This window comes from Enhydra lutris, unplaced genomic scaffold (genome assembly GCF_002288905.1).
Source record: "Enhydra lutris kenyoni isolate GAN:26980312 unplaced genomic scaffold, ASM228890v2 scaffoldscaffold1, whole genome shotgun sequence".
Lineage (NCBI taxonomy): Eukaryota > Metazoa > Chordata > Mammalia > Carnivora > Mustelidae > Enhydra > Enhydra lutris.
Genome location: NW_019154085.1, coordinates 8,560,249 through 8,572,377, shown reverse-complemented (window position 1 = coordinate 8,572,377; position 12,129 = coordinate 8,560,249). Strand labels below are relative to the sequence as shown.

Sequence of the window (12,129 nt, the reverse complement as noted above, 5' to 3'; positions counted from 1 at the left end):
GATATTTACAAATGTTATATCTTCTTGGATTGACCCCTCTGTCATTATGTAATGTCCATCTTTGTTTTTTATTACAATTTTTGTTTTGAAGTCTGTTTTGTTTAATGTAAATATAGCTACTTCAGCTTTCTTTTGGTTTGTTTGTATCTTTTTTCATCTCTTCACTTTCAGTCTGTGTGTGCCCTTATATCTAAGGTGAGTCCTTTGTAGATAACATATAGATAGGTCTTATGTTTTTATCCATTCGGTCATTCTGTGTCTTCTGATTAGAGAATTTAGTCCATTTACATTTAAAGTAATTATTGGTAGATATGTACTTATTGCCATTTTGTTTATTTTCTGGCTTTTTTTAGTTCCTTTCTGTTCCTACCATTTTCTTCTTTCTTCTATGTGCTGTAAATGTTTTCTATAGTATAATGCTCAGATTCCTTTCTCATGATCTTTTGCATATCTACTATAGGTTTTTACTTTGTGGTTACAATAAGGCTCATATATAACAGCCTTTTTCCTTTCAGCATTATACATACGTCATATCACTTCCTATTGACCTGCAAGTTTTCTCCTCAAAAATCTGCTGATTGTCTTATGGGGGTTCCCTTTTGTGTAGCATGTTGCTTTTCTCTTGCTACTTCTAAGGTTCTCCTCTTTAAATTTTGACATATAAATTATAATTTGTCTTCGTGTGGGTCTTTTGGGTTTCTCTTGTTTGGCATTCTCTGTACTTCCTGGGTCGGGATGTCTGCTTTCTTCCCTGAGTTAGGGAAATTTTCAGCCATTATTTCTTCAAATGGGTTTTCAGCCCCTTTCTTTTTCTTTTCTCCTTCTGGTGTCCCCTAAAATGCAAATCTTATTTTGTTTGATGTTGTCCCAAAGGTCTTTTAAGCTATCTTCACTTATAAGCATTTTGTTTTCTTTTTGCTGCTCCATTTGAGTGAGTCCCACTACCCTGTCTTCTGAATCACTGATTTTTCTGCCTCATCTAGTCTGCTGTTGAACCCCTCGAATGTATTATCAGTTATTGTATTCAGCTGTTGTTCGGTTATTGTATTCTTCAGCTCTGTGACTGCTCTTTGGCATTTTCTTATTTTCTGTCTCTTTGTTGAAGTTTTCTCGATGTTCATCCATTTTCCTAAGTTCGGTGAGCATCTTTTGACCCTACTTTGAACTCTTTGTCAGGTAAATTACTTATCTCCATTTCTTTAAGGTGTTTTTCTGGAATTTTACCTCGTTCTTTCTGTTTCTTCATTTTGCTTGACTCTCTGTTTCCATGTGTTAGGCAAAAGAGTTGTCTCTCCCAGTCTTAAAGGGGTGTCCCTGTGTGGGCAATTAACCTTATTATTTAAACTTGCCCTAGTTCTTGATTGTGTTTCAAGTTGCCTCTCTGTTAGTTTCGACTCCAGGGGGCCCAGAAATGCAATCTCCCCTGGTCACCAGAGCCAAGTACTCAGTGGCTACCCCCTATGTGGGCTGCCCACACCCACTGGCTTTGGAGAGCTGTGGGGGAAGCTGGAAAGGAGGCAGGCCTGCAAAAAAAGCAGTGAGGGGGTTGGGGTGCTTACCTGCTGCCTCTGGCCTGTAGCAGTAGCAGTGTGAGGGAATAAGGCAGGGTGAGGGTGGAGGGTTGGCCCTAACAAGTCAAAGTGAGAGTGCAAAAATGGCATCCATGAGTACCTCCTTTCCTAGAGAAAGTCCCAACAGGCTTTTGCCCTCTGGCAGATGCTCTGAGATTAATAAATGAATTTCTTCACATATGATCTAGGCTCTTTCCAAACTGCTGTTTTTGTGCTGGATCCCAGGGCAAGTGAGCCTGCACACAAGCCCTTTAAGAGCATAATCTCTGTTCCCTACAGCCCTATGGTTCCTCTGGATATGTCTTGTTGGTTTTCCAAGCCAGATGTTTTGGGAGCTTGTCTCTCCAGTGCAGGTTCCAAGGGCTGGGGTACCTGATGTCAGGCAAAAACACCTCATCAAGGAGTTCCATTGTGAACCCCCACTCAGTGGTTGCTACACTGGGGGTGGAATTCTTTGTTGTGGAGTAGCTGTTCAGCTAGTTCTCAAGTTCTTTTCAGAAGGAATTGTTTCATATGTAGCTGAAGATTTGTTGTGTCTATGGGAGGAAGTGAGTTCAGGGTCTTCCTGTGCCACCATCTTGAACTGCCTGCTTTTTCCATAGCTCTTTGGAAGAAGATAGAAGATCTGATCTTCTTTGTGTAGCATAGTTACAAGTGCTTGTTTTATTTTGTTTACATGGTCTTTTAATATGGATTCCTGATTTGGCAGAATGTTAACTGGAAACAATTTCAACCTTCTGTGACTTAGATTTGTTGAGCCTGAGGTTGGTATTTCTTCTCAAATACTGACGGCTTTTTCTTTTCTTAAAATAATAGAAGCTTAAAAAAATAAAAAAGAATTGTGTAAAGAGAGAAGCATATTTTGTTTGGCCTCACTAAAATACCACTTGGCTCCAACCAGCCCATATTTCCTGACTTGACCATGCCCTGAAGCAATGAAAGGAAAGAAGTTTTTCAAATGAGATTTGAGTTTGTGTATTTGCATTCCTTTCAGTTTTTGACTGTGTTGTTAGTCTTAGTTGGTCCAGCACTGTGAAGCTTGAGTCAATTTCCTTAATAAGCTTAACAGGAGGGAATCTATGTTGGTCAAAATTTGCTTTGCTATGGCTAATCTGAAAAAGACCCATTTTTTGATACAATTGATTTTTTTTCCCTATAGTCTACATTGTCAACATGCTGTTTACCCACACAGAATATACTAATATGTGTTAAGTGCTTCCATAAATAAAGGCAGGTTATTTAAGATGGTGACATTAAAAAATGACCCACATTAAAAAAAAAAGTACTAGTTCAACTGCATTACTGGCTTGAACTACTTAGGATATCCTGTGGGAAAGTGATCCACTTTTCTGACATAATTGGTTTGTGTGTCACAAATAGAAATGGCAAACCTAAATTTTGCACAGTAATTTTTCTATGCTTTTCTCTCTACTTTAAAGTAGGATACATTTTTCACAACTCAACTGTGACCTGAGTGGTCCCTTTTATGGGGATAAAGCAAAGTACCAAGGAAAACTGTTCATGGTCACACAGTGGGTGGGGCAAAGGCAAAATGCATGCCAAGTAATTGTTTCTTTGCACTACATTCTGTTAGTGCTCTAGTGATAGGATTTTGATAGAGGTCTTAATCAAGACCTTTCTCCCAAAGTACTTGGCAGACTTAAAAAATATGTATCAACAATATGCACATTCTATTTGACTCTGAAATTGAACCCCTTGTGGGATACAAATAGCACCTATTCCCCACCCATAGCCATGCCTGCATCTGGCCAGCAATGCTAACTGTGGAGAGTATTAAAGTTTGCTGTATGGCATTAGTCGCAGCCTTTTCAGTGGTGAAACGGTAATAAGGCCCAGCACTGTGAGTGGCTCTTATTGCCAGCCTAATTCAATAAATACTTAAATGCTTTCTAAAATCACCTACAATGTAAGGTATGAGGGGAGTGGGAGGAACATGAAAAGGAAAAGATAGGGAGCAGAAAGCAGAATGGAAACAAAAAGATACATGAGAAGGAGACCGAGGGGAAAGAGGTACTACTCATTGGGCTTTAGAGTCAGATAGATAAGTTCAAATCCCAGCTTTATTCGTTCCCAACTATACATCTCACTTAAATCAGAACTGTTACCCACCTATATTGAAGGTGAACAACAATGAGATGTCATTATTTACCAAATAATGAAAATCTTTATTTATAATGGTGGTTGCTGGTTTATGTGTTCTTCTAGGCTTTGAATTTTAGAAAGGCCATGTTTCTTCCACATCCCGGAGACTTCAGTGTGTCAGTTAGGATTTGTTCCGGCTGCCTTGTGACAGACCCGTGCAAAGTTTAACATACAAGATTTTATTCACTCACATAAAGGAATCCGAGGTAGACAGTCTGGGGCTTTTAAGGTGTAAGAGCCTTGGCCTCTGCTGATTTTTGCTCAGCTTTCTTTCATCCTTATGGTTCTGTATAGCTGCTGGAGCTCCATGAATTTCCTCTTTATCTCAGGGAGCAGAAAGTATGAAGGACAGGAGAGGGCTTGACCTTGTAAAAATCTCCTTGTAAGGAGGTTTTCCAGAAGTATCATGTGACACTCTGTTCACATCTCATTGACCATAACTTGGTCTGGGCCACATACACTTATGAAGAGCTCAGGAAATCTGGTTTCCCTAGTTCTCCATTTTTTTGAGCCTTGTGTATGAAATGTAGCAAGAAGCATTGTGATCCTGGGAAAAACGTCTTAGACGTTAGAACTTATTATTAGTTCTAATAATAGTTACATTTAAGAGGTCACAGGTACTATGTTAAAAAAGTTTATAAGAACCATCTCATTTAATCTTCCTTTGATGTTGGTGTTATTATCCCCATTTCACAGAAAAGAAATTGTGGTTTAAAAGAGCTAAGTAGTTTGCTCAAGGTTATGTCACTGGTAAGTGGTGGAGCTAGCTCTCAGAACCAGCCTTGTCTTTTTTTGGATCCCAACCATGTAACCACTACTTTGCCTCCCACTTCTCAAGTTTTAACTTGGTAATTAATTCATGTCTACAGTGGGGTATTTTAAAAACTTCTATCCTATCTGTGGTTTTAGAGTTTTTAAGTCTCCATGCTTTTTACTTAACATACACACACACACACACACCCCTCATTTATTTTTTAAAGAGCTTTAAGTATTTCTATGCTTATGTAAAAGAATGTGACTTTTATTATTTGATTAGTTTGTTGTGAGTAGTCTCTGTACTTTAGACAAGATATTAGAATTTGAAAGTTTCATTATTTACTAAGGCCCCATCTTTCCCTCAGATGTACTCCCAAAAGCTATCGGGGATAACAGGGTGGGTAAGAAAGAGTCCTTTCCCTCAAGGCATTTGCAGTATCATTCTTTCAAGAATTGGTTTTAGACAAGCCTCTTAACATCAAATTATACTATGACAGTGCATGTAAATCACAGCTGACCTAGATGTACACACCCATTTGTCCTTGTAATTACAAGTGCATCATTGTTACTTCTAAATGGTTACCTATCCCTTCAAAACATTCCTAAGAAATTAGGTAGAGTAAATAGGCAATTCTATTTTAGTACTCTTTGTATTTTTCCCTTAAAAAACATAGCTTATATTATTGTTTTAGTAATAAAAACTTAATCTTAATTTCATAAAGATATATGGCTGATTTTGATATCTATTACTTTGAAATGCCCATTTGTAAAAATAAATTAATTTCTATTGCATGACATTTTGAATAGTATGGCAGAAATGATGTATAAGTGTATTAGAAGTCCAAATCAAACTGGAACTAGTGTCACATTTGGGACCAGAATCTACCAATTTAGGCCTATATAGAGTTTAACATTGGTGTTTTCTGTTTTTTAGAGTTTCTTTTTTTTTTTTTTTTTTTAATAAGCTCAGAGAAGATAGATGTTCCACCTGACATGTTAGGAAAAAGGGAGCATTACCCAGGGATGTGAGGCTGATGGCATCATGTCCTACAAAATTTCCATTTAATTCAGTCTTTGTATCTGGAAATCAGATATTGAAAGAAGGGACTAGCCAGCATATAGTACTATATGCTGGCTAAGAGAACATAATAATAACAAAATAATAATAAATTAAATTAAACAAATAGGAGGGAAGGAAGGATGGACGGACTGGCAAGGATTCTCAATCAGTATATTTCTCTGCTTTGTTTTCTAGTGCATCTACTGCTTAAAGGTATTATCTTACAAATTTTTTTTTTTTTTTTACTATTTGGGAGCTTACCTACAAATTGTTTTGCCTGTTTCCTAAGTATATACAGAAATACTTTGTTTCATAATGGAAAGGTGATTTTTTTTAATATACATAAATATACCATCTAAACCTGGGATTTGTCTAGGTGTTTTCCTTCCTAGTCTTTAAGATACTGTGTTACCTGAGCTTCATTAGTTTGAGAAGTCAGTTCTTTTTTGCTTAGGTTATTGGCATATATCATGTGCCCTGACACTTGACTAGTAGGTAATGTGTCTCGCCACTCTGCTAATAGTCTCTTTTATCTTGATGACCTAATAAACTTTATCTGATCATGGAAAACTCACATTTTCTAATTGTCCTTGAGATAATGGGCTTCCTTATTCCCTAGAGCGAATTTCACTTTGAAGACTTATACCCTTTGTCTCCTAAAGATAACAATAAATAGCAGGTGTAGAGCTTCAAAATTAAACAAACAAAAAGAATTTTAAAAGGCTTTTCTGCATTATATATAGTCCTTACCGCAGGGAAGGAAACGGTTTATGCTCATTCATGACTTCACATCATCGGGGGATTCTGCAGTAAACACCATAGACATGATTCCTCCCTCTTTTCACAGTATGGTGGGGGAGGGGGGGATGTTTTTGTGAATGAGGAAGACGTGTTTTTATAAGAAATCTACAGCTCAGAGAACTTTTTGGCTTGCCCAAAGTCATCGTAGGTGATAGAATTTGTATGGAATGTGTAAGCAACGATTAAACTGGAAAGGCAAATGGGAAGGAGATTTTAAGATCTTGGAAAACTGCCAAAGGGTCAGAATGGTTTTTTGTTTTTTGTTTTTTGTTTTTTGTTTTTTTGTTTTTTTTTGAGATAGTGAGTATCCAGCGGAAGCTTTGGATTGGAGCAGTGATGCAATCAAAGCATTTAGAGAGAACATTCGGTATGGAGGTACCGGTTAAGTGAATAAGGTTGTAGAGATGTGGAACAACTGAAGACAATTATTACCTAACATGTGCAAGAGAAAGCCCTGAAATAACAGGAGGGTCATCAGGCTGCGATGGGACAGATGGAGGAGACACTACTCTGGGAACGTGTCTGGGGGCTGACCGTGTAGGAGACCTCAATGACACTGAAGTGTCAGCTGATGAAAACTTGGTAATAAGCATCCACAGCAGTAAGAGCTTGAATAGCACCAGTTAAGAGAAACCCAACCATCCTTTCACATGGCTCCTTTCTAAGATCCTATCTTTGATGACTGTCTCTTCGAGTATTTCCTAAAACCTGGAATAATGCTCCCCAAAGATTAAAATTATGAGAAAATGGAGCTAAGATCATTACTCGAAAGTCGGTCTTTTCCGGAACGTGTGCAGTGATAGGTGAGTGAAGACAAGTGCAGGACACGAATTGACACTGACTGAGGGGATTGTTTCCTAGGCTTTTTTTGTCGACCACAACTCCCGCACCACCACTTTTATCGACCCCCGGCTCCCGCTGCAGAGCAGTAGACCCACGAGCGCGCTGGTCCACCGACAGCACCTGACGAGGCAACGCAGCCACAGCGCAGGCGAGGTGAGTCCCGCGCCCCCCGCCTGGGGAAGCGCTTCGCGGAGGCCATGCCATGCGGTCGTGGTGGAAATGGGCCGGCTTTTTAGTATTGCCTTGTCTTGTTTCCCTAGTTTGCTTTAGAGATTATCATTTGGAGACTGGAAAGTGTTGGAATGTTCACAGGGTTTCTCTGGAAATATGCAGAGCCTCATTTACAAATTAGGAGGAAAGATGGAAGAATGTGGGGAATATTTTTACATTCAGAAGATGGTGAGAGAAAATTCTCAATGTTACAAAATGTTCCAGAGAGGATGATGGTAAACCTTTTTGCATACCTAAGGGTAGCTTCGTAGGACAAAAATACGTCAGACGGGTAGTGTACCGAATCATAACAAAGTTTGAGGGAGGCTCGTGTCCCACAAGGGTGTGAACCCCCAGTTGTCATGACTATGAACTGCAGAAGGCCCAAGATGTAACGTTTAGTGGGCTGAATTTCAATTACATGCAGGGTGATTTTTTAACTGAGGGTTGCTGGGTTGAATGAAAATCTTCAGCCAATGCTATGGGGTTGTGGTGTCCTCACTAATTCTTTAAAGTCACCATATACCTGAGGGTTGATTCATGAACTCTAAGAGCCCAGAGAAAATGAGCAGAATTAGGAATTATGAACAGCCCTACCTCACTTAAACTTTGCTGGCTTGCAGTGACTGTGGTAACCACATGGGGGCTCTCCAATAGCCTAACCAAAGAAAAGAAAAGAAAAGAAAAACGAAATAATTACTTCCTGTTTTCTTTTTTCTTGGTAGCTTAAATAAAAGGAATGTTCTAAGTCAACTTTTTTTTTCTCTTTAATACTGGCTTTATGCCTTGAATGTTTATCATTGCTTGGTATACATTTTGCTCAAGCAAAAAAAATTAAGATTCTTTTCCAGCATGCCTTTTCCATGTCTATGTGCATGTTATATTTTCAGTATTATACTGTAGGTCAGATATTTTTGTAGCCTCTCGTAAGAAAAATTATGAATGTGATAAAGAACTGGATTTGATTCATCAAAATTCTACTCTTGGAATTTCCCCTCATGACTTACACGCTTGTGTGTTTGCTGACTTTAAGTGCAGACGTAGAAGAGGATACTTGAGAGCCTCATATAAAAGTGATATATGAGTCTATTGCAGGATGAGGTATGCACAGAAATATTTGTGTTTTATGAGTAGTTAATAAATCTTTACTTTGCTGCCATGGAAACCATTAGTGGTGAACTGGACGATCCGGACAGCGTTCATCTTAAAAGCAGAACAGACCTCTCACCTTTGGACCTTGTGTGTGATAAGTACCGTCATCAGGGCCCTGCCTGGCTTTATCACAAGGCCAGTGCACTTTAATCATTTGCCCTATCTTGACTTCACAGTCTGGAGCTGGCTGCTGGGTCGGGTTGGGACTCTGTGTCAGATTAACAGCTACCCCCTTTTTTCTTTCAATTCCTTTGCTTCCGCCCTCTAGTTATTTTCATAGTCTAGTAATAGCCTGTTGTGGTAGAGGGGTCCTAAAGTACCCATTCGTATTCAAGTGAGGATAGCTCTTCGTGTTGAAGGAGACCGAGCCACAGAACAGAGGTAACCCCGTAAAGACTCAGCAGTCAGCCACAGCCCGGTCAGACCATTGACGGGAATGTGCTTTGTGGCGTAGCCTGCAGTGCTCCCCACGCTTATCTGGCCTTGTCCTCTGTCGGCCGGTCTGGTTCGAGGAAGTGAGGTGTTGAAGAGAAGATGTTTGTCTGTTCTGGGAAATAATGATGCATAACCACATACTGACAGGAGGGAAAGAATATGTTCATGTATTAAAATGGTAAGTTCTGTGGCTGACAAACAAGGTGTCGTTAAGGATCGAGTCTCCTCTGAGAGTAACTGAGTTTATTCTTCAAAGCCAATAATTCAAGAGAAGCAGAGCGAGAAACTTCTAGTCACACATGGGAGCCTTTCTGTCTACTCTCTTATCCCCATTTAGTAAATACTACAGGTGGTGCAAGTGTTGATTTATCTTCCACCCAACAGTCATTCTTACCAAACACTGGCAGGGTAGTGACAGAGTGGCTGGTGTGAAGGACACAAATAACACATGTTCCTTGTTCTTACTAAGGAGCAAATATGTGAAACTAACTGTAATACAAATGAATAAAAACATGAACGAAGACACTTTATGAAATGGTAATAATGGCAGCTGCTTCTCCGATGTGTATCAGGTGCTGTGGGAGCTCAGAGCAGGTGCATTTCAAGTCAGCTTGAACAGAAGGGAAGGGTTCACCGAGGAGGGGCTGTTTGAACTACACTGTGAAGAGTGAGGGAGAGTATTCTTGAGGGACAAGCAAGCAGCATGGAGTGGGAATGGTATTTTTAGTTTTAGGGCCTTCAGAAAAACCCTCACCAAACACCTCACAGATACAATGTGATAAAATGGTGGTGAATTTTGAATGAGTGGGAGTAGCTCTATTTTAAAAGTACCAATTTTTAAATCCACTATGTTATTTCACCCTTTTCCCCCTCTTACTGTCTGATACGTCCTTTCTGCTGTTGTCTGAAAAGCCTTCTGTAATATGGGGACGGCAGTGCTAAAACGGAAGCTAAAGCAACGCTAGAGTTTGCTGAGAAGACTGTGCAAGGGCATTTTTGCTGATCGAGTTGTATGTACGGGTTTCTAAATGTGTAATAGGTACAATAAATAATTCAGGTTGGGGCAACCCTATTTAGCTCTCTCACACCTGCTGCGATTAGCTCCCTGGTGTGGGAGGTTCAAACCAGAAAGAGCTGTTGTACCGGGTGCTCTAATAGGCATGTGAGATCGCTTCTGAGGAGCTCACACACCGCCTCAGTACCCCACACGGAGCCAGCGTGGCCTCCTCTGTGCAGGGAATTCCCGGACCTGCCTTGGCCAGAAGAAGGAATAACCGGGTCCTGGTGCTTCCGAGGTTCCCTCTCCGATGTATTGTTGCAGGTTTGGGTTCTGTCAAAGCAGAGGTTATTCCTGGTGAACAAGTCTGCTGTTGAGCTTCTATGACCCCAGTGATTATACACGTATGAACTACGTCTGTACCACCTGGTAGTCACTGCCCCAGCCCCTCTCAAGGACACAGACATCCCGACCCGTCCCCCCAGTTCAGCACTAAAGCAGAGCTTTTGGGAGCCCTGTGTTGGCTCCTCAGGTGGCGTCGTTTCTGGTCAGTTGACACTTAATGCTCGTTGTCAGGTATTTTGAACAACTAGGCTCGGTGTGCTGATTTAAACCATCTGGGTCTTGGTGAAGACCATAAATGATACTTCTCATTGCAGGTAGGAGAAGATTCTCGACATACAGGACCACCAGTTCTTCCCAGGCCATCGAGTACGTTCAATACAGTCAGTAGGCCGCAGTACCAGGACATGGTTCCAGTGGGTACGTCATCGCTTTCTAGAAAACTTTATCTTCGGCTTTTCATATCACTGTGAATCATGTGGCCTGTCGGCTGCCCCTTTGCCCTGTACTGAGAACTGTTTCGTTATCCCTAAGAAACTGAATCGCAAAGCACTCATGTCATATAAGATCCTGTGGGATGAGATTTTTTATATTACTCTACCTTTTCTTTGTAGAGCTATTATATTAGATAGCTGAGCTTAAAGAAAGATAAGCTATTAAGGCAAATATATTATGTGGTCATTTCAAATTAGCAATGGACAAGCATATACTTAGAATATATCTAATGCTTGGGACCGAACTTAAATAGTATGTGAACCTAGAATAGCCTCACAATAAGAAAGCAATGATGACACATTCTTAAGGTTTTGGTAGAGAGCTAGATATCTGTAGCAAATATAAGGCAGGAAGAGACTCCAAAATTGTAAAATAAAAATAAATGAATTGGGGCAAATAGACCTAAAGAACAACTTGAGTTATTAGTCACATGATAAGGTTGAAGTAGATCAGTTTCACACATGGAGCCCTCAGGCAGGTGGAATAGACAGATGGCAGGAGGCTGTGTGGGCTCCCTGCTTCATCTTCAATTCAAGTAGCTGTCCATTGGTCTGTTTTTACCTTAAAATTTTCACTTCTTTAAGGAAAACTTTAACATGAAATATAAAGTAATGCCCATGGCATTACTTAACTAGTTTGGCAAACACTGGACAAGAAGAAATCTTGGATCTAAGTCCAATAGCCTGTTTTATTATGCCATTTACTAGTAGGATATTAAATACTGCACAGAGAATTTTAAAACCTTTTAAAATAGTTGCTCAAAAAGTTATCTAGTCTCTGATGATGGATGGAATGTAAAAACCCACTGACAAAATTTTAGTTATAAAGCGTTTTCTAAAAAAAGTTTAAGTGTTTTCATTATTTATATATGATGAAATGTACTGTTAGATACACTTCAAGCTTGCAGGGAGATTCTATGAACAGATAGTATTTTTTAAATTTTATTCACATTTAACTAAAATATATATACATAGGCAGCATGATGTAGCTGAAATTTGAACTGGAAAATGTTTAGAGCATTATATTTCTTTTGTTTGATCATTTGTTAGTTTAAGTAAGGCGTATTCCTTGACATATTAATGAACAGAAGAGTGTTGCCCGAACTAGGATCACTGATGTTTGAGAATCCAGACATTTAGTTCTGTGGCTTAAATACATCTATATTTCTGATTAGAAACAGATATGATCAAGATGAATAATCTTAAGGAAACAAATTATTTTTCTTGATAAAAATTTAATTGTTAGAGCTCTTAATGAATTGTAATGAACTGTTTTTAAATTTCTGTGGACATTAGCTAGACTTG

At 39.4% G+C, this 12,129-nt stretch overlaps 1 protein-coding gene across 1 annotated transcript in view; it reads left to right on the top strand.

Moving 5' to 3' along the window:
* The window catches only part of LOC111145297 (HECT, C2 and WW domain containing E3 ubiquitin protein ligase 2), a 222,453-nt gene that overhangs the window by 143,769 nt on the left and 66,555 nt on the right, over positions 1-12,129 (top strand). Inside the window, exons 14-15 of the mRNA XM_022500135.1 lie at positions 7,213-7,347; positions 10,648-10,750. Of these exons, the coding sequence (XP_022355843.1) occupies positions 7,213-7,347; positions 10,648-10,750 (238 nt within the window). The remainder of the gene's footprint in view (positions 1-7,212; positions 7,348-10,647; positions 10,751-12,129) is intronic.